This window comes from Sinocyclocheilus anshuiensis, unplaced genomic scaffold (genome assembly GCF_001515605.1).
Source record: "Sinocyclocheilus anshuiensis isolate Anshui unplaced genomic scaffold, SAMN03320099.WGS_v1.1 scaffold658, whole genome shotgun sequence".
Classification (NCBI taxonomy): Eukaryota; Metazoa; Chordata; class Actinopteri; order Cypriniformes; family Cyprinidae; genus Sinocyclocheilus; species Sinocyclocheilus anshuiensis.
Window position 1 is genome coordinate 715,656 of NW_015542402.1, and position 24,088 is coordinate 739,743.

Below are 24,088 nucleotides of genomic sequence, written 5' to 3' on the forward strand. Positions count from 1 at the left end.
GTCACTTTTTATCCATTTAACATCCTTGCTGAATAAAAGTATTCATTTCTTTCAAAAAAATTACTGACCACAAACTTTTGAACGGTAGTGCATATTTTTTTACACAAGATATCTATTTTTAATAAATGCTGTTCTTTTAAACTTTTTATCCATCAAAGAATCCTGAAAAAACGTATCACAGGTTGCAAAAAAATATTGTGCAGCACAACTGTTACCAACATTGATAATAAATCAATTCAGCTTTGCATCATAGGAATAACATTTGTTAAAGTATATTAAAATAGAAAACTGTTATTTTAAACGGCAATAATATCTCACAATATTACCGTTTTTTCTGTATTTCTGATCAAATAAATGCAGCCTTGATGAACAGAAGAGACTTCTTTAAAAAACATTAAAAGTTTTACTAATCCCAAAGCAGCGTAGGTGCTAAACAGGGAGAAAAATTAGCACAAATTCATTACAACCTTGCAATTTTTTTTATACAGCTGACACTCTGTCGTCCATTAATCTTGCTAAATCTTCGCACATTTCTGACTAGTTACTTCATGATGCCATCTGTGCTGTGATGTTCACTGACATACACATCTCATCACAATGCACTTTCTAAATTTGGACTTCATGTCATTTGCACTTTTTACAGAACCATAATATTTGATATATTCAATTATATATATATACACACATTGCTATTTGCGCTGCTGGCTAGATGCTAACTACATTTTATTGGCTCTGTACTAGTTCTCTGCACAAAGTTTACTCTAAATTGACACTGGAGACATTGGAGCACAACAATTCATTTACAAAATGTGTGGTCATAATGCAAACTGCTTTTTGCATTATGTTCACTACAACAACATCTACCTTTCAGACATTAAACCTTGTTTTAAACATGGGTAAGTAGAAAAATGAGTGCAATATATTTGTACCTAAATATCAGCAATTTAGATTCTAGCCTAAATGTAACCAATAATAAGTACATGTGATCATTTTCCTCAAAAAGGATATTAAATCACACTTCCTCCAACCCTACAGGAATTAAAGAACTGGATTAGATGAGACTTTAATAATAATACTCTTGTTGATTCAGACCACAGATAAGCCTGATCCATATTTCGGAGGATAGATAGGAGAGCAGATTTTTTAATCATGCATCAGTGGGAGAGTTTTGCTGTTTGATAAGTCACTAAACCTAAACTGTTAAGATCCAACCAGCCCTGCAATCAGAATTAACAAATCTCATGCTAAAATAGCTCTTGAATATTACAAGGTCCCCCGCAAAGTTTGGAAGGGAGTACTAAACAGTCTTTCTATAATTTAGGGTACATCTCATGTCCATTGATGATCATTTCTTATATTTATATATAACAAACATGCAGCTTTCGGCTTCTCAAGCCATTCATTTATGAACTGGAGGGGTGTGGATTACTTGTGTGATGTTTTTATCAGCTGTTTGGACTCTCATTCTGACGGCACCCATTCACTGCAGAGACAGTGATGCAATGCTACATTTCTCCAAATCTGATGAAGAAACAAACTCATCTACAGCTCGGATGATCTGAGGGTGAGGACACATTTTAATTTTTGGGTGAACTATTCCTGCAAATGTGTAATAACTCAGGAATCGCACTATACTGTGTAGCATGCATGTCATATGTTTTAATCACCTTTAAAACTCACCTTTCAAGAACATTCAAACAGTAGCAAAAAATTTGGATCTATAGACTAATATTTGTTAGTTGGAACGCTGCATTTTACGAAATCCAAGACACACTGGTATTGCCAAATGTGGACAACTCAATTAGAGGTCCGGCTCTGACTAGAATGAATAAAACATGATTTATCAGATTCCACTCACACAGAGGAAGTGAAAGAAAACATCCGAAATCTCGTTCCATCAGAGCCTATTTCTCTAAATCAAACCGGGTTATTTGTGTTGTTTCAGAACCTTCTGCGGCTGTTTCTCCATCACTCGTCTTGAAGCCTTTTTTTTCACCTGACCACAATCAAGCCCCCATCAATAGCTATTGCTCCGGCTGGAAAGCAATTTCCTGCATCCCTGCAGATGCACTTTGGGACATGAATGATCTCATTAAGAGCCATGCAAAGGTTCCCGGAGATGTCGGACAGGCCCTCAGACAGATGAAAGCTGGCCCTCGTGCCCTCCAGACAGGAGATGCGCCGGAGCATTTGGGTGAACGGCTCAAAGCTCCCTCTGGCTTCAGGTCTTGATTCAGTGTTTCATGTCCTGGTCTTTCTAGAGCAGTGCTTCCCAACCTTTTGTCCTTGAAGTCCCCCTCCTTGCATATAATCAAACCTGCTCCTGTAGTTATGTGATTATTACAAATCAAATGCAACCCACAGATGTAATTAAACAAAGCATAATTATCTTATTAATTACAAATAATATTTTAGGTTAATTTTGCATTTTATTGTTTTTATTCAATAATATTTAAATATTGCACTATTGTATTTATAATAAATTACACTTCCTGCCTTTTAATTTTGTAGGGTATTAGTAATACCAGTTCACCAAAAAATGACAATTTGCTGAAAACTTACTCTCAGGCCATTCAAGATGTAGATGAGTTTGTTTCTTCATCAGATTTGGAGAAATGTAGCACTGCATCAGTGTCTCAGCAATGGATGCTCTGCAGTGAATGGGTGCCGTCAGAATGAGAGTCCAAACAGCTGATAAAAACATCACAATAATCCATAAGCAATCCACACCACTCTAGTACATCAGTTAACATCTGGAGAAGACAAAAGCTGCGTGTTTGTAAGAAACAAGTCCATCAAGACGTTTAAACAGTCACTTCTGGCTAAAATATGAGTTTGTAAACCATAATAACGCTTCCTCCAGTGAAAAAGGTCAGATCTCCTGTTGTCCTCTCACATCAAAATCACCCACATTTTTGTTTAGAGCTGTTTTGGCTTGTAAACGGTGCTTGATCTGTGCAGATTTCTCTCCTGATTCAGACCAGATGACTTTTTCACTGAGAAAGCAATATTATGTATTATGGACTCGTATTTTAGCCAGAAGCAACAATTTGAAGTTAAAAACTGCTTAATGATGGATTTATTCAAACTAATTTGTTTAAAGCTTGTGTATTACCTACAAATCTTTGTGCATTTTTGTGATGTTTTTATCAGCTGTTTGGACTCTCATTCTGACGGCACCCATTCACTGCAGAGCAAGTGACGGAATGATACATTTCTCAAAATCTGTTCCCATGAAGAAATAAACTCATCTACATCTTGGATGGTCTGAGGTTGAGTAAATTGTCAGCAAAGTTTCATTTTTGGGGGAGCTATTCCTTTAATGAAGTGTCTGATGCGTGTGAATTCAGACAAGAGAGGAAGGATCTCAGTGGTGTCAATGGTAACATTCTGCAGTCAAATATTTTCATATGTGAGCTAAACTGTATAATTAACCTAGGTATAAACTGTATAATGATCTAGGAAATTGATTTCATAGATAGTTGTCTCTCATATAACTCCACTCTCCTTTTCTTCTCAAGTAATCATCTGAACGTTGAATAAATAATCTTTCCATTGATGTATGGTTTGTTAGGATAGGACAATATTTGGCTGAGATACAACTATTTAAATATCTGGAATCTGAGGGTGCAAAAAAATCTAAATATTGAGAAAATCATCTGTAAAGTTGTCCAAATGAAGTTCTTAGCAATGCATATTACTAATCAAAAATTAAGTTTTGATATATTTACGAAATATACCCCAGCGACTTCAGACTGCTTTTGTGCTCCAGGGTCACATATTATTTAAACTCAAATCAGTGTTTTGGACCGTACTTTATCCTTTACTTTGTCTACTAACACAAACATGTTCTATTTCCCTGACTACAGTGTTTAGCTACAAAATAATAATAATAACAGCTGGACTTTACCTTAATCTTTAGCTGTGATAAAGAATAAGATAAACTTCAGCTGAATATTTCATTATTTCATTGTTTTCATCAAAATCTTGGAAAAGCACTGCATATATAAATTTCTGTAGTGAATATTCTCAGCTATATATTTCATTAACTAACTATTTGTTTTCAATATCTATATTATATAGATTTTTCACAAATGACTGGAGAAGTTATGGAAATGGATTGGTTTTATATTCCTGCTCTCTATATTGTATCAGCATACTTATTTCTTGGACTCTACTAACCCCTAGTGGCTGCTCACACACACACGTTGCAATTCAATGGTAATAAATAAATTACAAAAATTAGTCATACATTTTCCCCTTATTTTTGCATCGATTCTTTTTTTTTATTTGCTTTCATTTATTTCTGTATTTATTCATGCCTATGATTTTAGGAGATAGTGACATGCACAGTATCATTTCACATCTACTTGCATGTCCTGATTGAACTCATCGAGCTGTTGTGTAACTTGAATCGATTGGAAATTAACACTAAAGTTGAGGTGTGATCACATGAATAGTCATTTTAAATCTGAATTTATGCTGTAATCATCAGCTAAAACCATGCGTCGATGTGCGTGAGCTTAGATGAATAATAATCATTCAACATATGGCTGAACGTGATTTAAAACACAAAAAAGAAAAAAAAGTTGAGGTTTTGTCATGCATTTGGCATCATTTGCTAACATGCATATGTGTAATACAGTGTAAGAAAATCCATTATCATAATGAAAGAGACACTCCGTAACTGTCTGCACACAGAGGTGCTTTATTGATGAACACAATTTATAATGATTGAAAAAGAAATCAATATGCTGTCTTCATGCACAGACACAACCTTCAAGATGCTGTAATGTGTGTTATTAGTGTTATAGCTGAAACAGATCTGCACACACAAATTGATATGACTCCTCCGGCTGCTGCTACAGTCGTGTTGAGATGGGGCAACGCTCACATGCAGTGAAAAAAAAAAAAAACAAGGAAACAAAAACAGTTGCATGCTAATTTCCCATAAATCTCCCAAGCTTTGGCAACGGCGGAGCTGGCTCATATAAAACAACTTCACTGAAGTCATAACCCAAACATAAAGACTGCAGAGCAAACACACACACACACACACACACACACACAAACTTAACGCTGTACTGGAGAAGCATGGCTGTGCTGAACTCACACTTTCACAGCACACAGAGACAAACATGATGGAGTCACAATAATCACCGGTATTTTGATCTAGGCCTATGTGACAGACAGCAGCTTTATAATTAAATATTTACAGGGACAGAACTTCATTTGCTTTTCTTCAAGAATGATTATATTTAGAGCAAACCCGTCTGATTTTATAGACACCGAAGAACAAGAAGAAGAATTAGAAGAGGTGAACAAGACCATCTGAAGAGTGCACACAAACAAACTACTAAAGCACAATCTCTCCTCCCCTGATTAAATAAGACACCATGTGTGGACAAAATCAGCTGTTTGCATTCCTTCAAAAGATGTAATCGTTGGTCATCTTGAGCGAAGGCATGGCCTCGCTGACGTTCTGGTCGAGCCGGTGATACTCCACCCCGCGCGAGCAGAAACCGTCCCGCCAGCGGCGACTCTGAGCCAGCAGCATCAGCTGCAAACATACAGAGCAGAGCTCCATCATGATCACAGGTCACTCACACCACATATATATGTGAGCCTGGAGCACAAAAGCAGTCTTAAGTCGCTGGGGTATATTTGTAGCAATAGCCAACAATACACTGTATGGGTCAAAATTATAGATTTTTCTTTTATGCCAAAAATTATTAGGATATTAAGTAAAGATCATGTTCCATGAAGATATTTTGTACATTTCCTACCGTAAATATATCAAAACTTAATGTTTGATTAGTAATATGCATTGCTAAGAACTTCATTTGCACAACTTTAAAGATGATTTTCTCAATATTTAGATTTTTTTGCACCCTCAGATTCCAGATTTTCAAATAGTTGTATCTCAGCCAAATATTGTCCTATCCTAACAAACCATACATCAATGGAAAGCTTATTTACTCAGCTTTCAGATTATGCATAAATCTCAATTTCACAAAATTGACACTTAAGACTGGTTTTGTGCTCCAGGGTCACATATGTGTGAACCAGTATTGTCACGATACTCACATTTCTAACTTTGATACAATACCTTAACAATAAAAAAAATTATATTTGATACGATTTCCGATACAACAGGGAAAAATATAAATGTATTTTTGACCGTAATAAATATACTTTCTTATTAACTCTTATAAACTCTGTCTGAAATTCAGGCCTTGTAGCTCTGAGAGCAATTATATCAAAATAATAATAATAAAATACAACTCCACAAAAAAATGAATGCTTTACACACAAATAATTTGAATTCAGTAATATCTTGAATATATTATTTGTTTTACACACTACATTAATACAATTATTAGAGGCGAACAATTTCATTATTGCAATTTTTTGGATAGAAATTGCAAATTAAAATGGCATTTAAAAAAAGGATTGCTTTGCTTGTTTGTGGGGCTGCACAATTTGGCTAAAATTTTGTGATATATAATCACTATGGATATAAAATAATAATAATTATTAGTAGTAGTAGTATTAGTATCATTATTATTATTATTAATACTACTGCTACTACTTAATACAAATAGAAAAAATGGAAAACAAGAAATATTACTATTGTAAACTATAAAAATAAATATTTTAAAAAACAATATAATAATAATTTTATTTTACATTACAACTGTAAAACTGTCTTAATTTCTTTACATTTTTAAACATTACACCATCTAACTTTTATTTTGACATTAAACCGCAGGAGCCCTTCTATAGTGCTTCTCATTATGAGCTTGTTAAGATAATTGGTGCATGCAAAAAAAAAATGCATTGATTTCATTTAATCGTGCAGCCCTAACGCAGCACATTTAATGGCATTTCTTTACATGCTTCCCTATCGAATGCCAAAATGTGATCGAAACTACTGTGGTTATCTAGAGTAAATGCAATTAGATCAAACAAAAGCCCGTGGACACGTGACGCTTACCTTCCTCTTGTTGTGGTAGGTGATGTACACGATGGCCACCAGAAAGGCGATGATGACCAGATGAAAGAAGAAGTGGGAGTCTTCATTCTGGGTGGTGTAGATGGTTGTATCTTTGATTTGAACATTTATTTCTTCAGGGGAGTAAAGGTTTTTCCTCACTCCCTCGCTGTCTTGAGGTGACGTAATGTCACTGAAGTTTTCATCAATATCACCATCTTCGCCATCTTCATCATCATCATCATCGTCGTCTCCAAAGCCCATGTCTGCTTCTGTAGATGTGCGGTCGGCCATGTAATCTGAGGTGCTCTCTGTTTTGTCAGCTGCGGGGGTGGAGACGGTGGTGGGCTTGTTTGCAGGTGTAGTGGTGGGCTCTGCTGGTTTGTGTTTGGTGGATGTGAGCTGGTCTGGAGTGGTTTTGTGCAGATCAGCAGTCGTAGGTGGAGCGGTAGGAGTGTCTGCTGATTTGGTGCTGATAGCAGGAGCTGCCGTCACATTCATCAACTCGACCGATTCCCTCCGAAGACTGCCGTTCTGGATGCTTGATGTGTTCTTATCAGGTTCTATAATGATGGTTTCGCTTTTATTGCCTACGGTCATCTGAGCCACACCAGCTGTGGGTAAAAAAACAAGCCACATTAAGAGCAATTACTGTGATGCTTTAGATTACTTACAAATGGTAGGCTGTTACTGATTCCAAAATACATGACAAAAATTGTAGTTCGTAACGCAATCCATTAAATTAGACATTTTAGGTAATATAATCATATTACTTTTGACCGAACTCATTTATCACATTAATTTAAATACGATAATCTTGTGCCATAATGATATTAAAAAAATACAAAAAGAAAGAAAATATATTCCATTCGTTGTGCATTAAACATTACATTACGCCAAGGTTTCCCAAACTGGGGTTCATGAAGGTACTGCAGTGGGTTTGAGAGGTTAATGAAATGCTAATATTTAATTTCATCATAAAAATATATAAAGTTTGAAAGACAAAAAACTTCCAAAGACAGTAATACATAATAAATAACCCACTGAGTGATAATTCAAATAAAAATGAACGTGTTCATTATTAGTAGTTGATGCAATGTTGAGAAAACGCTTATTAAAACTGAATTATTTCTGTAAATCCAGTGGTCAAATGTTGTGTGGTCTCTCAGTTTTCTGTGTAATTATAGTCATCTGATTAATGATTAATATGTACTCATGTAATCCATAATAAGGTAAATGTAGTCTGATTACAAGTATTTTAAAATTCAATACAATCTAACTACAAGTACTTAATTTTTGCAGTCTAAATGCATAATCCAGATTACATGTAATCAGTTACTACGCTCTGTACATTTATTTCCTGCGAATGAATAAAAGCCACAGTTTGGAGTCTTGCCAATAGTAGATGATGATCTAAGTTTATGATTCTGGCTTATTAAAGCATGCATTACAGATTCCTTTGAGTGGAACGGGGATGATTCATTAGTAACACAAGTGATTGTAATTTTTTTTTAGGATAACTGACAAACTAATGTACTTTGATTTGTATTAGTTATCTATTTTAGTTTTAGTTACAGTTGTAGTAATGTTGTCATTTTATGAGTTTTTTATTATGTCTATATCGGCTTTTTATTAAGTTTTAGTTTTATTTACTTTGAGTTATTTCAGTACTTCAACATACAAAATGGAAATGAATTAATATATATATATTTGGATGAATATTATGTAATAATTTTAGGTCTAGTGTTTATAAATGGCATAATAAACTATTACCGCCCTCAACACGAGGCAAGATGATCTGTAGTCACTGAAACCAAAACCAGATTGACCAGATTTTCATTTGATCTCATGTTACATTTATTTTCAGTGCTGCAAAAACAAACACTACGACTAATATGGAATTTAAAAAAAAACTAATTTGTCAGGAGAGACCGCGTAAATTTATGCAAGCCTGCAATTCTGTCAGGATTAAAAGATATAAACAGATTTGTGACTGAGGTGTAAACTCGTATTGTAGGTTACATAACTCTGGTGTTTACGGAAGCGTGACAGCTGCGAAACTGACCACGTCACACACAAAAACACGACACTTCCGGTATTACAATCAACACTTAGAAGGCTTGTGCGAGTTAATATTTATATAATATTTTGTAAACGTGACATTTATCGGTTCCTAGACACAAACATTTGATGAGAAAGACGTTTGAAAACTACGTGGGGTTCATTCACACGGAACACGGGCTCTTTTCGGTAAATAAATGACATTCTGACATAAAAAATGACATCCTGTTGAAGTTTAGAGGGACATCCTCCACTAACCTGCCGGTGCCGGTGCCGGTGCGCAGCTCACAGAAACGATCTGCAGTGACAGTAAAACTGCGAATATTAACGTTGCGTAGTCGCCGAATCCCGTCTTCCGCACCGCCGCCATCTTCAGCGCTGTCATCATCAGTGCGCATGCTCCGTGCTGCCTCCGCAGACAACACTATGTACTCATATGTTGAGTATGTAGTAGAATAGTATGCAAGCGTCTGGACAAAATACTTCTTCACAACTGCGTTTTTAACGGACGCGTTTAACGGACGCGTTTTTCTGTTGCTTAGTTACGTGCATTCTGTCACCGTTTAAACTGCCCTGTCAATCATCTTATCACATCATCCACATTTCGTTTAATTTCCTACCATACTGGAGAGAAATGAAGAGGCGTGTCCTTCGTGCCGAGAACTCTCCACACGTGTTTGTATAACGATACATTTAAAAGTTAATGTCCAAACGTATCTTTATAAAAGTTCACAAGGTTGCTGCAGATTAAATATAACGCTGATAACATTACATAAATATTTTTTCTTCAGGTTAGATATTATTTATCACTCAAACCCGTCCGTCGGTCTCGCATATCCGCCATGTTTGTAGTTTTTTAACGCGTGTTTGTAGTTCTAATCGAATCCTCGTCCAGCGCGCAGTGTTGTGAGCAATATTAGCCGTTAGAGTGTGCATCGATCTGCACTTCGAATCTTAATCTTTAGTAGTAGACCATCCGGGGCACTTTGGCATACTAATTTCAACATACTACGATTTGGGACACTCTAATTCTATTTTCGACTACTATTTAGGACCGATAATATGCGAATTAGGACGCAGCAATCCTTTCTATTCAGATACCTTCATTTGGCAAGGTCCAAGATCATTTACTCACTAATTCACTACTACCTACAATGGGATCAAAATTAGAGAACAATCTATAAATACTTGATTTTTTTCTGAAATATTACGCTTCATCACTCAAAATTTGACGAATATCAGCTGTGGGTTTACTACTATTCTACTAACATGTTTGACAACATAACCAGAGAATTTCAAGACACAAAAAAAAAGGTTTTTTTTTTTACTTTTTTTCTGAAAAGCACTAAAGGAGTTAAAGCATTAAAAAAAAAAGTTACCAATAATGTTGTAATTACACATAGCTCCATGCCAGCCTTGTGGTTTCATCAATAGTATTAATACAATGGATATTAATTTGATTTTTGTGCTCATCACAATTAATTATATATATATATATATATTTTTTTTTTTTTTTTTTTTTTTTTTTAAAGAGGATATTTCTTTAAAAGAAGTATGCTCAAAGCATATTGTCCGAACACCTTGAATAAATGCGAGTGTATGCATCTTACATTGACAACAAAAAAACAGATAAATGGCACACTGTAAGCTATACCAAAGTCTTTGAGTACCTACTTCAACTTCTGTTTATAAAAGTTACAAATGCACATTTAAGGAAAAAACTACTATTAGTTATTATATGCAAAAAGACTGATTTTCAGAGTAAGACACCAAACTGCACAGTTGAGTAGTGTGGTCCAAGTTGAAATGTTTTATTCAATGAAAGTATCCATACTGCCAAACCCACAGTATTCTAATCCTACATTTAAAAACGGAAGACTGCATCCACCTATTCAGATCTTTTGTGCTCTACCCAATACGTCAGAAGCTGGTTTCCAACCTCCTTTAGTTCGGGGAGAGCTGAAAGAGTTTTGCCATCAAAGGTACAGGCAGTATGCAGCGGAAAACCCATAATGGACGAGATACACATGTGGTTTCACTCACACAGACGAGACAAAAACACGAAACGCACCCAAAAGTCTGGTGTCTACAACTAAAGACGTGAAGCGCTCCTACAGCAGCCCTCTGAGTGTCATCTGTTACACACGGGTCCCTTCGTTCAAGCTTTGTCGGGGTGAAAACCGTAGATCAGGACTGTTGTGACCTAATATTAGTGTTGTCTGATGCAAACGTCTGCATTTCTAGACGCTTCCCAAAAATTAAACATCAGTAAACTATTCTGTCATGATCAACACTGCAATAAATAATGTTGAGTGTATTGAAAATACATTTTTCCAAGCCATTTCTAAATGCTCTTCTTTCGTTCTGTGTGACCTAGTAAATATGCATTTGCTGCATTCTCTGAAGAAGTGAGCTATCACTTATGCATTGTTTGACAAGAGTATAGTGCGTGTCCTTGGCCAGGGCATCTAAGAGAAGCACGGTGAGGGTAGGTATTCAAAAAAAAAAAAATATCAAGCCAGGGTTATTGCAATCCTCGGCTTCCTATGCCTCGAACTCCAGACCCAAACCCAGTTTGTGGCCACCTGCGTTAATGTTCTTCCCATCCAGAAGAGCAGAAAGGGTCAGCTTAATACCTGAACCGAGAGAAGAGGGAAAAAGTTAGACAAGGAACGATCACATCCAAGAGAGCTTACTGAAAACAACAGAACGGCATATACACTGCCATAGTTTGGGTTCAGTAAGATTTTAAACGTTTTTTAAAGAAGTCTCTTCTGCTCATCGAGGCTGCATTTATTTGATTAAAAATACAGTAAAAGCTGTAATATTGTGAAATATTATTACAATTTGACAAGAGTATAGTGCGTGTCCTTGGCCAGGGCATCTAAGAGAAGCACGGTGAGGGTAGGTATTCAAAAAAAAAAAAATATCAAGCCAGGGTTATTGCAATCCTCGGCTTCCTATGCCTCGAACTCCAGACCCAAACCCAGTTTGTGGCCACCTGCGTTAATGTTCTTCCCATCCAGAAGAGCAGAAAGGGTCAGCTTAATACCTGAACCGAGAGAAGAGGGAAAAAGTTAGACAAGGAACGATCACATCCAAGAGAGCTTACTGAAAACAACAGAACGGCATATACACTGCCATAGTTTGGGTTCAGTAAGATTTTAAACGTTTTTTAAAGAAGTCTCTTCTGCTCATCGAGGCTGCATTTATTTGATTCAAAATACAGAAAAACTATAATATTGTGAAATATTATTGCAATTTAAAATAATGGTTTTCTATTTTATGGTACTTTAAAATATAATTTATTTCTGTGATCAAAGCTGAATTTTCTTCAGTGTCGCATGATCTTCAGAAATCATTCTAAGATGCTGATTTGCTGCTCAAGAAACATTTCTGATTCTTTTAAATGTTGAGCTGCATATTTTTCTGGAAACTGAGATGTAGTAAAATATGGATTAAAAAATAAATTGAATTATTCCCAACTTTTGACCACCAATGTACATGAAAATAATAAAAAAACAACGTAATTTAAAATTTTATAATATTTCACAATATTACTGTTTTACATATTTTTGATCAAATTAATGCAGTCTTGGTGAGCAGAAGACACTTTCATGTATGGTATGGTGTAAAAAGCAGCTGTCATCTTTTGCCGCATGATAGCAATCGCAAGTAAGTATTCTGCCATCTTTGCAGGAATGTAATATGCAATTGTAACATTTATCTTTAGCAGCACTATGAAAGTGAACATTAGGCACAACAATGCCAGTACAAGCGTAGATATCTATGATTACAACGTGTCACATGACTCAACATGCATCATCATTTTGAATGCCTCTGTTTTCACGCTCCAAACTAAAACATGAAAACGGACTATTCAACTGTATCCACTTGAGAAAGAAAGCATCTTCAAAATCTGGGTCTCAATAGCTATGTTTCCATCCAAAGTTGCGAATTTAACTTCTGTGCAAAATTGGAATATCGCATGAAACATTTGCGAATAAGCACCGTTTCCATCCAACGAGTCAAAGAGAACAAAATCGTCACTTCCTGATAAACTGCCACTAAATATCGCTATGAAAAGTAGGAGAAGCCACTGGAAAAGCGAGCAGACGAAACACAATATATGCGCTCATTGCTTTCGGAGGCGGATGCTGCTGTTTGGGAACGCAGTCGTGTTAAGACCGTTCTGGGAGGCGATTATACAGCAATACTTTGACGACAGGCTTTAGCTCAGGCACTGCAGAACGACCAAAACAACATTTGAGATGCTGTGCAATGAGATCGGTCTTTTTTAATGCACAGAGGAATTTATAGGGCAAATGCGTTTCCATCTCCCATTTTTACGCATTAACTCTTTTAAAAACCAACTCAAGCGAGTGTAAAAGGGATTTTTTATTTTTTTTCAAAATTTGCCGTTTCTGAAGCGATACTTCAAAATGTGCATAAAAACAGGGTCATGAAAACATAGCTAGTGTGGACCAAAGGTCAAATGTATCTGGATTAATGTGGACGTAGCCTCAACCCGCCCAAACACACTTTCCCCGAAGTTCCTAGCAATCCTTGCGACTGTGATTAGTTGCTTCAGCTGGGTTCAATTAGGACTGAAGCTAAACTCTGCAGGATAGTGACCGTCCAGGAGCAGGAGTGGAGCTTTAAACGGTTGCATATGCATTTGAACAGGTTTAATAAACTCTGTGCACCTGATTCACACTCACCAGGCTTCAAGGTTTGAGTATATCCCAGGCCGACGAGGCTAGAATTATTCACTTTGGCCTGTAAGACAGACAAACCATGCTTGACTGCAAAAGTCACTGACGACAAACATAACAGCACTACATTTCAGCCCTTTCAGAAAGCATGGGCTTATTTTTCATGACCAGCTGAACATCGTGAAGACCAGGCCCTTCCTAGCTGAGCATGCTTCACAACAACATCTCATCCAAACTCTTGTCATTTTTAGGCTACATTTACACTAGGTACGTTTACATGCATTCATTTGCTAATCAGAATGAATCCAATCCGATTTCAGATTCGGAAAGTTCTGCTTTATATGACCCCTAAAAGTTGCAATCTGAATCCGATTCCGTTTACATGTGCATTACACGTATTACTGTTGTTATGATTATTCATGAGATTATACAACACGTTATATGTTTTTTTTATTAGCGTGCATTATTATGCATTAAGAATACCCTTATGGTGCATTATAAATGCAGGCTTCTTCATCTGGTGTTACAATGCATCATACTCGTAAAAGTTATAACCACAAATAGGTTAGTATTATAATGCATTGTAACTGTTATGTTTATTTATCAAATGATACAACAGGTTGTTTATAAAGCATCATGCATGCATTATAATGCATTAACAATACCCTTATAATGCATTATAAATGCAGGCTTCATGGAAAGTGTTACCAGACTTATTGCACTAACATTTTGAATTTCAGGTTAAATTCTGATTGCATTCTGCTTGGCTACATCACGTTGTGAAAGCGTGCTATTCATTAACACTCTTGTTGTTTCTTTCCCGTGCACAAAAGTTAAGGTTTGGTGCAATGAGGCCTTTAGTGCTGGGGATTTTTTCAGGTTACATCATTATGCCATGAGAAATGACTGCCTTGATCAGTGAAAAAGCAGCATGGTCAAAAACTAAAAGCGGCAATGATAACTCACCGAGAAGGAAGCATCGGCATCGATCTGATACTTGGCAGTGATGCCAAAGCGGGTGTTGCTGTTGCCGACGGTCCAGGCCAGGTTGACCGCCGTCTCCAGATTATCATTCACTTTCTGGTAAATGGAGCCACCGAATTCTGTTCCATCATTCCTGCGATTTGAAAACACATCTTTTAATTAATAAAATGCACTGAAATGCAAAAAGTACACTGTTTCATCGACTAGATGATCATTTGTTTTCAACAATCAATTTCACTAAATCACATAATGGAATGCAAAACAACATTTTGACTATACTTCTATTCCAAAGGATATTTCAACTCGAAACACGTTTCAATCAACTGAAAACACACAGGGTTTCTGCAGGTTTTATTAATGTTTTCATTCTCCACTGACAGATATTTGTTCTTGTTTTAAGCATAAATTCACTTAATTTTGTTCAGAGTCTCAGAAAACAAGACTGTATATCTTCAGTTTGCATCTCAAATAAAAGTAGAATGTTTTATGGCAATTTTATAGATACGAATTTTCAAATAGCAGATTTTTTGTTCTGAATTCTTAGACTCCAAGTATCCCGTTTTTAACAATAAGCTTCAAGTTTTCAAGATGAAGAAGAAATTTGGAACACCAAATTCAAAATTCTAAAATTCAAAGATGGAATTCAATCACATTGTACAGTAAGTGGTTCAGAGGTCAAGCTTCAGGGTTAAACAGGAAAGAGGGTCTAGGAGACGTCTTTCAAAATGTTTAGATATTTGTATTGCAAAAAAAATAAAGTAAACCACTGAGAAAGCATGCATACTTAATGCCATGACTTTATGAATTTTAAGACTTTCTGTTCCAACTTGAGGCCTTTTTAAAGCATTAATTTATGGAGGGTTTAAATAAAATAATTTTTTGATGTTATAAAATAAATTGCAGTATTTTTTTTTCAAGAAAATACTATTTTATAAAAATAAAAAAAAACATGTTTATTAATTCAGTGTCTTACTTGCCGTTTTTAATGTAATATAAATAACAAAAATAAAAAAAAAAACAATTTTTTTACTGCATATTTTTCATTAAAAAGGTTGCAGTGTGTCTTTGTTATATGCAGCCCTAAACACAACTGCACACAACTCACTCAACTCCTTAAGATTTGAGCTTCAATGATATAAACAAGCACCAGACATCAGCATGCTACTTCCTGCTGCAAAGCCCTTGACAAATCCAATCGCCGGGGAATAAACGTATATATAAATAACCCAGCTTTCCAACCTTGAGACCGCTGGAGACAGACAACAGACTCGCTAGCGTAGGTCTGACGATTTTGCGTTTGGTACATACACGTTTGTGTGGAGCTGGAACTCGTCAGTCTTGTAGCCCACAGCGAAGTTGCTCTGGGTGACCCGGTTCCTCCCAGCCTCGAAAGTCATCTGGTATCCGGCCAGCCAGCCCTCAAAGCCCACGACCACGGCTCCGTGCACCGTGGTGCCATTGATGTCATAGTCCACATCACAGCCCAGGTTGATGTGCTCGCGCTGGTAGCCGCTCTTGATCTTCCCGCTCTTCTTTCTATGGGAAGTCATTAGAGAAGCCAGTGAAACGTCAGAGGAAACTGTGCCGAGTTTGTGTAAAAAACCACAATACTGAATGCAATTCATCACCTGATATTCTCATGTGCTTGTTTAACTAGGGCTGCACAACTAATCAAAACTGAAAATGCAATAAGGCTTAGCGCGATTATTAAATCACTAGACTGAGATTTAATTCAATAAATATATGCATGTTTCCGAGTGGAGCGCAGCACTGTGTTCATTTACACGTCAGCAGCTCATGATCCCCGGTGCGTCTCAGTTCACAGTAAATGATCCACACGAACATGAGTCGCTTTAACATGCGTTTGGAAACACACACCAACCCGTCTTCACAAACTTCTAATGAGAGGTGCTTATCAATGCAAGAGAAGCTTTAAAGGGATAGTTCACCCAAAAATGAAAATGACCCCATGATTTGCTAACCCTAGGTGTATTTGACTTTCTTCTTTCAGACTAAATTATTTTCATTTTGTGTTATGTTGTATACGTTTAAATGTCTGTGTTGGTTCATACTAACCTAATTAAAAAGCAAATTTTATTTAACAAAAAAGTGGGTCTCGGCTTGATGACCATGGGAAAATGTGGGTCCCATGAGCAAACCAGTTGAGATAAAGCATATCACAAAATTTGTGAATGCCTGCAAATTTTTTTATTGCATTTTAAATCACAATTATTATTTAAATTTTTTTAGGACAGAGAAAATAAATTATATTATTAAAATAATAATAATAATAGTAACCTGCAATTCTCCAAACTGTGCAGTTCTAGATTAGACTCACAACCAAAAACTAATGCATCCTTCCCTTTATATATTACATCTATACTGGAAATGCCAAACATCACTACAGCGACACTAATTGTGCTGGAGCACATAGTGAACAAGTCACATACCCAGTGTTCGGAGAAAAGGAGGAATCAAACGTCAACTTCAGTCCTTTAGCCAGCTGAGGAGAAGAAAGCAGCACTCGTGTTAAATGACAAGAATGTAATTCATATCCAATCAAGTGGAGCTCAGCTTTCCGGGTCTGGTACCTGGTCCTCCAGAGTGATCTCCGTGCCCAGAGTGTTGTCAGTGTTCCACTTCTCAGTGAAGGTCAGGCCGTGTTCTGCCCACTTGTACTTGGTCTCCAGCGTTCCTGCTACCTTGCTGGTCTCTGTGTTGGCCGAGCCGGAGCTCTTGAACTCCTACAGCACCAGGTGAACAGATGCGTCACATGCTGAGAATTACTGAAACTCAAATGAGCCAAGATGCGATGTTCAACTCCTCTAAGACCCTCTTTCCGGTTTAACCCAGAAGCTTGACCTCTGACCCACTTTCTGTACAATCCGAATTTCTGTATTTTGAATTTTAGAATTTAGAATTTAAAATTTTAGAATGAATATTGAATTTGGTGTTCTGAATTTCGCCTTTAGGCTAACGGTTAAAAACTGGATATCTGCAGTCTAAGAATTCAGAACAAAAAATCTGCTATTTGAAAATACATATCAATAAAATTGCCATAAAAATGATCAGTTGTGTTAAATACCAAATGTCCAGAATTCAAGTTTTCTGATTAGACCGTTAGCATCTCGCTCAAAAATGACCAAAGAGTTTCTATATTTTTCCTATTTAAAACTTGACTCTTCTGTAGTTACATCTGACTCTTTGGTCATTTTTGAGCGAGATGCTAACGGTCTAATCAGATTCAATGATCTATGCTAAGCTAAGCTAAAGGTGCTACCGCCAGACCCTGAGATCAGCTGAATGGATTCGAAAACGGTAAAACTCAACTGTTTAACTCTAGGGGAGTCGGAAAATGAGCCTATTTTTTCAAAAATAGTGGAGTGTTCCTTTAAAACTATATGTGACCCTGCCTGTGAAAACCCAGCTAAAGTCATTTTTTTGTGATTTACTGTTTTCTACATAAAATCATCCTTCATAAAGATGTAGAACATTCTGTGAAAATATAACCTTTATATCTTTAATATTGACTGAGTAAGGCCATGTCAAAGTTTGAAATCATAGTGAAATTAATGGTTGAAATCAAACTTTGATGCTTGTTATCTGAACTCATAATTAGATTTTGAGACTTTAGTCTGGATTTTACACAGGGTCACATATAAAATGCATTGTACTATTCAATTTTTTTGACACTTGTCTATAATTCAAAATTACACAACTCTAATCACTTTGTCATATTTCAGTCTGCATATGGATTACAGCATTTGCAGAGCTAGAGTTAGACGAGGACATCCGCACACACACGCCTTTCCAAGATAAACATCCATGGGTCAATTAGTGCAAACAAGTATGAAAAAACGTGGTGCACTTCCATGTTCATCTGATGGTCACTATCTGCTTCTGAGGGCCACAGATTAATTCCGTCCATTGTAGCGATCATGTAGTTTTGGGTTATTATCTCTGATAGGGCCGGGCTGACAATATCAATTAATCCATCTTCATTTTGATGCAACTATATGGATAATAAAATTCCAAGATGGATCTTTTAATCTATACTGTTTTCCGTTGATTAACAGAACTTCACTAACATTATTTGTAGCACCTGCCATCCATCCAATAAACGCCATGAGCTTTGTGTTGCATCACTTTTGAATAGTGGTCGACCGATATATCGCCAAGGCCGATATATCGGCCGATATTTGGCATTTTTCAAATATCGGCAGATAAGTTTTTCTGTTTGGCCGATGCGTTTGAGGCACATCTTTTATTTTGACGGCATGCCGGCTTTTATTTTGACGGCGTTGAGAGCATCAGCACCTGGGCACACAGTGCTCACATTCTCCCTCTTGTTCGCCGTCGTCGTTAAGTTCTGTCTAATACGGATAGAAGTCTGTCTAATAATCCGATAGAACTGTTAAACAAAGGAATTAAAATGTATACAAAAAGTAATATAACGATTGCTTTTATATTATTAGTAATAGAAAGGCAAACATTATAATACTTTCTCGTTTGCTGTCAGCATTCAGCAAATATGCATTTACATCATTTAAACAAATCTTTGAATGGCTAATGAAATTTTAATTTCACAAACCTTGCAAACTTAGTCGAATCCAGTTGTGAGATCTTGTGAAGTGTGCATGTGACCTGCATGATCGCGTGTTCTCTGCGTGACTTTCGGTCCGTGCAAATTGAATGCTTTAAACATTAAATTCATGATTTCAAATTATGCTGCGCTTTATGCATCTGCCCTCTGTCGTATTCATGTAATTTTTACTGTGTGCTGTATGTAAAATGAGTGTTACATTGGCTTTATTTTGGAAAAAATATGATTCCCAATGCACACAAACTTCCCAGAATAGCCTGAGTGCTCTGTTGGTTACAGTTTACTTCCTTTTTAATTATATTTTTATTAAATATATGTATTTGTAAAAATACTTTGTCATCTAAAGTATAAGTATGTTTATTTTACAAATTTACTTTTTAATCCATTTTCAAATGATTTCAAATTTCTTAAATATTAATTAAAATAAATACAATTATATTGGCTTTATATCGGCCACCCTGCTTTCCAAGATATCGGCATCGGCTGTCAAAAAACCCATATCGGTCGACCACTACTTTTGATATGAAACAACGCTTTCAAATTCTGTCCATTTTTCAAGAAAATAATAGCTCTAGAAAGATTCATTTTGCTAAATATATGCACCGGGGTTATTATAGTTAACAAAAACTAAAACCATTAAGAAAAGCTACTTAAAATAAACTTTAACTGAAATAAAAAATATGAAAGAAACTTAAAAATGTTTAATTTCAGCTAGTTGCCAAAGCAACATTTAGTACATTTACCTTGATGTACTAAAATAGCAAAAACTGAAATAATAAGTAATGAAAATTATATAGACATGAAAAAAATAAAAAAAACAAAACTTTAACTAAAATTACAATTAAAACAGAAAATATAAAAATAAACACTAATTAAAAATATTATATAATAGAATCGCAAAAATACTAAAATAACACTGATCTAACACTATAATACATATTAATTTGATTTTTAATCAACCTGTTAGTAATATCTTTCATCTATTTTGTATTTATGTTTATATGTACGTCTGAATAAATCTCTCATGAAAACAAGCTATTACAGCCACTATTTAAATTTATTATATTTCAACAACAAATTGGAGTAGAAACATACAGAAATTAAATATACAACCTTCCTTATGTGCAATTAAAACATCTGTATATATCTTTTTGAGTGTTTGAGTGAAAAAAAAAAAAAGCAAGTCAATTTTGGCTCTGTTGTTAATTTTAACCTTAAATATTACAGTAATGTACCAAATGACAGGCTTCCCTGTACAGTATTTTACAGCTTTGAGACATTTTATCTATACAAATCAAGAGCAAACATTAACCATTCTGGCTTTTCAAAACGTCACATCAGTAGTGTTTCTACTGTATGATTTCAATGGCATCTGGAGAGAAATCACATCAATATTTCATCAAGTTTGGACTGAAATCCACTGGCTACTTACCAATCCATTCTCTGACCTCGTTTTCAAGTCCAACTTGATCAGACCAAAACCTGCAAATGACACATTGCACATCACTGATGGCAGAAACCGATCCGCAGTTTCACACAGCCGACAGCAAATCATTTCATAATATCATTTTATTTTAGTGTGAAATAGTTTTTCCCTGTCTGCTGCGAGGAGTTTTAATAGAGCGCAAAAGTCGGCTTCCCAAAGAAAAAATCCCATTCACTTTCTCCACAGGGGAATTCATTTAAGGCTAACTTATAATTTACCATTAAAACAGACCTACTGTGAGCCACAATGTTGTTAATCGATGGTTCGACAAGCGTATGCCAATCAGAACTGATGATTTCAATTTATTTTCTAAATAATCGTGTTCACCAGCGGAATTCCTGGTGAAAAATAACAACAACATTACCCATGATTCTTCTCACCAATCAGAGAAGCGAAATACATAAATCACGCCAAAAGAACTCTTTAGCTCCGCCCACTGACAAAGCACTGTGAATGATGTCATCGAGTCTCCCTGCACTCGCAGAGAAACTATATGCATAATTTGATTTAAAATCATATTCCTATATACTATACATAATCAACATCTTTAAACTAATAGTTTTATATTTCTCTACTGATATTTTGAGTACGTCCTGCACAATGCTTCATGGGATTGTAGTTCTTTCCCCTCACACTAAAGCTGGTCACACTCTTGTTTTTTTGTCTGATATTTAGATGCTTTTTTGCTTCAGATCAATGTTTATAGGATCATGGGCAGACACTAACATATTGTAATCCATTACTGATTCCAGATTACATGACACAAATTGTAGTCAGTAATGTAATCCATTACATTACACATTTTAGGTAATATAATCAGACTACTTTTTGATTACTTTTGAGCTAACTCGTTTATCACATTGATTTAAAGGGGTCATGTGATGTTGCTAAAAAGAACATTATGTTGTGTATTTGGTGTAATGCAATGTATTTACGCGGTTTAAGGTTCAAAAAACACATTATTTTCCACATACTGTACATTATTGTTTCTCCTCTATGCCCCGCCTTTCTGAAACACGTCGATTTTTACAAAGCTCATCGTTCTGAAAAGCAAGGTGTGCTCTGATTGGCCAGCGAGCTAGTGCGTCGTGATTGGTCGAATTCCTCAAGCGTGTGACGGAAATGTTACGCCCCTCACCAGGTTCAGGAAACTTTCCTCCGTAAAATGCGCTAAACACATCTGAATATTTGGGTTGTACTGTTCTGGAACAGTGTTGTAAATACAACTTAACCACTGATTTTAATGAAAGTCTAATTAGTTACATTATAAAAATGTAAAAAAAAAATTAAATAAACCTTCCACAGACATTGTAATACATGGTAAATAACCCACTGAGTGATAAATCAAATAAAAATGAATGCATTAATCAGTAGCTGAAAACGCTTATTAAAGCTGAAATGATTTTTGTAAATCCAGTGGTCAAATGCAGAGTGGCATCTCAATTTTCTGTGTAATTATAGTCACCTGACTAGTGACTGGTCTTTGTGTGAATGTCCACCAAACTGGAAGACTGGAAAACTGGTGTGCTTTTTTAAAAAGGGAAGGTATAATAGATGATAAAGAAGAATCAATAACTTATGAACAGTGGTGTAGTGGAGGGTATACGCAGGTATACGGCATATACCCACTTCTTTATTATGAATAATATGTAATCAATAAAAAAGTAACTCTAATCCGACTGTGTGCGCTCAGGTTTGTGTATTGTGCGTGTATGCAGCTCTAATATAAAACCAGATGAATTCATACCATATCCTTTGGTGAAGATGTCCCTGGCAGACTTGCCCAGGTCTACATATGTTGGAGGAACAGCCATTGCCTGAAACAGAGAGAGGTGAAGAAGGTCAACCAGAGGTCACGTGAACAGTCTGTCATTTCACACAGCAAATCACAATCAACCTCATATAAAACCCACTGACCCTCTTCAGCACTTACTGAGGAACAAACTGCGTTTTCATGACATCCCGCCTGCCTTTCGAGTATCTGTGCATGTGGAAAATCCACATTATACTGTGACTAGAGAGCGGTGACCAATCAGAAACCTTTATTAGCCGATGCTGATCATCGCAAAATGGCCAGATGCTGGCGGACATATGACTACTTGCATCACACCCAGGCCTGCTCCTTCAACACACCATACATGATGCATGCGAGTCTCTGAGTAAACTGAATGCGAACGAACAGCAACAAAAAATAGCAGAACACAATGCAAACGCTGATCTGCGTGTGAAGGAGACGAGGAGCTCAATGGCGCAGGTTTAGGCCACTATCAGAGCAGACGGAGGACAGATGAGCACACAATCAGCCCTTTCCACTCATGCAATATTTGGTGAGACAGGCGTCGTACGAGCGCAGGATAGATACATGCAGTTTAACAGTGCGAGTTTGATCACGCTAGCATACAGTCGGAGCACATTCACACATGCGGCAAGGGCACCAAATGCATCAGTTGTAGCATTAACGACTGATTCAGGCCCTGCTCGCGACGTTAATGCGCCGCATCGCCACCGCACTCTCTACAGACTCACGCGAGAGCCCCGGGCTTTGACGTTTACCGCAGGATGAAGGTCTTGCAATTGAACAAACCTGTGTGCAGTCGTGAGGACAGGACTCAGCCGAGAGCATGCTACGTGCAGAGAACTACGCCAGACGCACGCAAGAGCGTAACGCACGCAAGCGACGCCACGCCTGCAGAATAATCTTGAGCTTCATCTCAGCGGATTCCACATCTTCTTCTTTTTCTTGGCTTTTGCAACTTGTAATTATTGCATATCGCCACCTACTGTACAGGAGTGTGTAAAGGGAATGGGGGGGGGGCATAATTTCGATATGAAACTACATCTGTTTTTTTGTTTTTTTTATGAGGTTGTAAGGAAATATTTATTTATTTGCTTACTTCTCCTTATTAATGTTTCTGTCTGTTTAAATTTTAATAATTTTTTTAATCATTGTTATAATTTTATTTATTGTATTTTAATGTATTATTTAGTTGTTGTAATTATTTTGATTACATATATATGGCAGTGACATAAATTTTGTGCTTTGCAAAGTTTGCTGCTTCAATATTTGTAGATTATTTTTCCACATGTTTCTATGGTATACAAATTGCTCGTGGATCGTTGGAAGAAGTTGCTCTTGCAGGACATTTTGATACCATTCTTTATTCATGGCAGTGTTTTGGGGCAGAGTTATGAGAGAGCCCACTCCCTTGGTTGAAAAGCAACCCCACACATGGATGGTCTCAGGA

The 24,088-nt window shown here is 36.4% G+C and overlaps 2 protein-coding genes across 7 annotated transcripts; both read right to left on the reverse strand.

Moving 5' to 3' along the window:
- Nucleotides 1-4,684: 4,684 nt before the first annotated feature.
- On the reverse strand, nucleotides 4,685-9,914 carry LOC107692969 (keratinocyte-associated transmembrane protein 2-like). 2 transcript variants are annotated; one of them, XM_016492191.1, is made up of 3 exons: nucleotides 9,872-9,914; nucleotides 6,998-7,608; nucleotides 4,685-5,560 (listed from the first exon to the last, which is right to left on the reverse strand). In XM_016492191.1, exons 1-3 carry the CDS (start codon nucleotides 9,897-9,899, stop codon nucleotides 5,429-5,431), a joined length of 771 nt encoding a protein of 256 aa, XP_016347677.1. In that variant the 5' UTR covers nucleotides 9,900-9,914; the 3' UTR covers nucleotides 4,685-5,428. The 2 variants fall into 2 exon arrangements, with proteins under 2 accessions (XP_016347677.1, XP_016347676.1); XM_016492190.1 differs by lacking the exon at nucleotides 9,872-9,914 and adding an exon at nucleotides 9,314-9,478.
- Nucleotides 9,915-11,907: 1,993 nt separating this feature from the next.
- Nucleotides 11,908-23,582, reverse strand: LOC107692970 (voltage-dependent anion-selective channel protein 1-like). Of its 5 annotated transcripts, none has more exons than XM_016492192.1 (10): nucleotides 23,527-23,582; nucleotides 23,370-23,489; nucleotides 22,591-22,660; nucleotides 20,790-20,839; nucleotides 17,346-17,498; nucleotides 17,205-17,257; nucleotides 16,063-16,290; nucleotides 14,737-14,887; nucleotides 13,777-13,834; nucleotides 11,908-12,107 (listed from the first exon to the last, which is right to left on the reverse strand). In XM_016492192.1, the coding sequence occupies exons 1-10, from the start codon at nucleotides 23,551-23,553 to the stop codon at nucleotides 12,016-12,018; spliced, it is 1,002 nt and encodes a 333-aa protein (XP_016347678.1). In that variant the 5' UTR covers nucleotides 23,554-23,582; the 3' UTR covers nucleotides 11,908-12,015. The 5 variants fall into 5 exon arrangements, with proteins under 5 accessions (XP_016347678.1, XP_016347680.1, XP_016347679.1 ...); XM_016492194.1 differs by having other exon boundaries at nucleotides 23,428-23,489; nucleotides 23,527-23,554; XM_016492193.1 differs by lacking the exon at nucleotides 23,527-23,582 and having other exon boundaries at nucleotides 23,428-23,518.
- Between the last annotated feature and the right edge of the window lie 506 nt (nucleotides 23,583-24,088).

Excerpts from the sequence above, each read along its gene's own strand:
- LOC107692969 (XM_016492190.1), bottom strand. The coding sequence starts at position 9,443 with ATGATGACAGCGCTGAAGATGGCGGCGGTGCGGAAGACGGGATTCGGC. Across the intron at positions 7,609-9,313 it reads ACCGGCACCGGCACCGGCAG|CTGGTGTGGCTCAGATGACC; the intron begins GTTAGTGGAGGA and ends TTTTACCCACAG. Across the intron at positions 5,561-6,997 it reads CCTACCACAACAAGAGGAAG|CTGATGCTGCTGGCTCAGAG; the intron begins GTAAGCGTCACG and ends GTATGTTTGCAG.
- LOC107692970 (XM_016492192.1), bottom strand. The coding sequence starts at position 23,553 with ATGAAGCTCAAGATTATTCTGCAGGCG. Across the intron at positions 17,258-17,345 it reads AGATCACTCTGGAGGACCAG|CTGGCTAAAGGACTGAAGTT; the intron begins GTACCAGACCCG and ends TCTTCTCCTCAG. Across the intron at positions 12,108-13,776 it reads TACTCAAACCTTGAAGCCTG|GTATTAAGCTGACCCTTTCT; the intron begins GTGAGTGTGAAT and ends CTCTCGGTTCAG.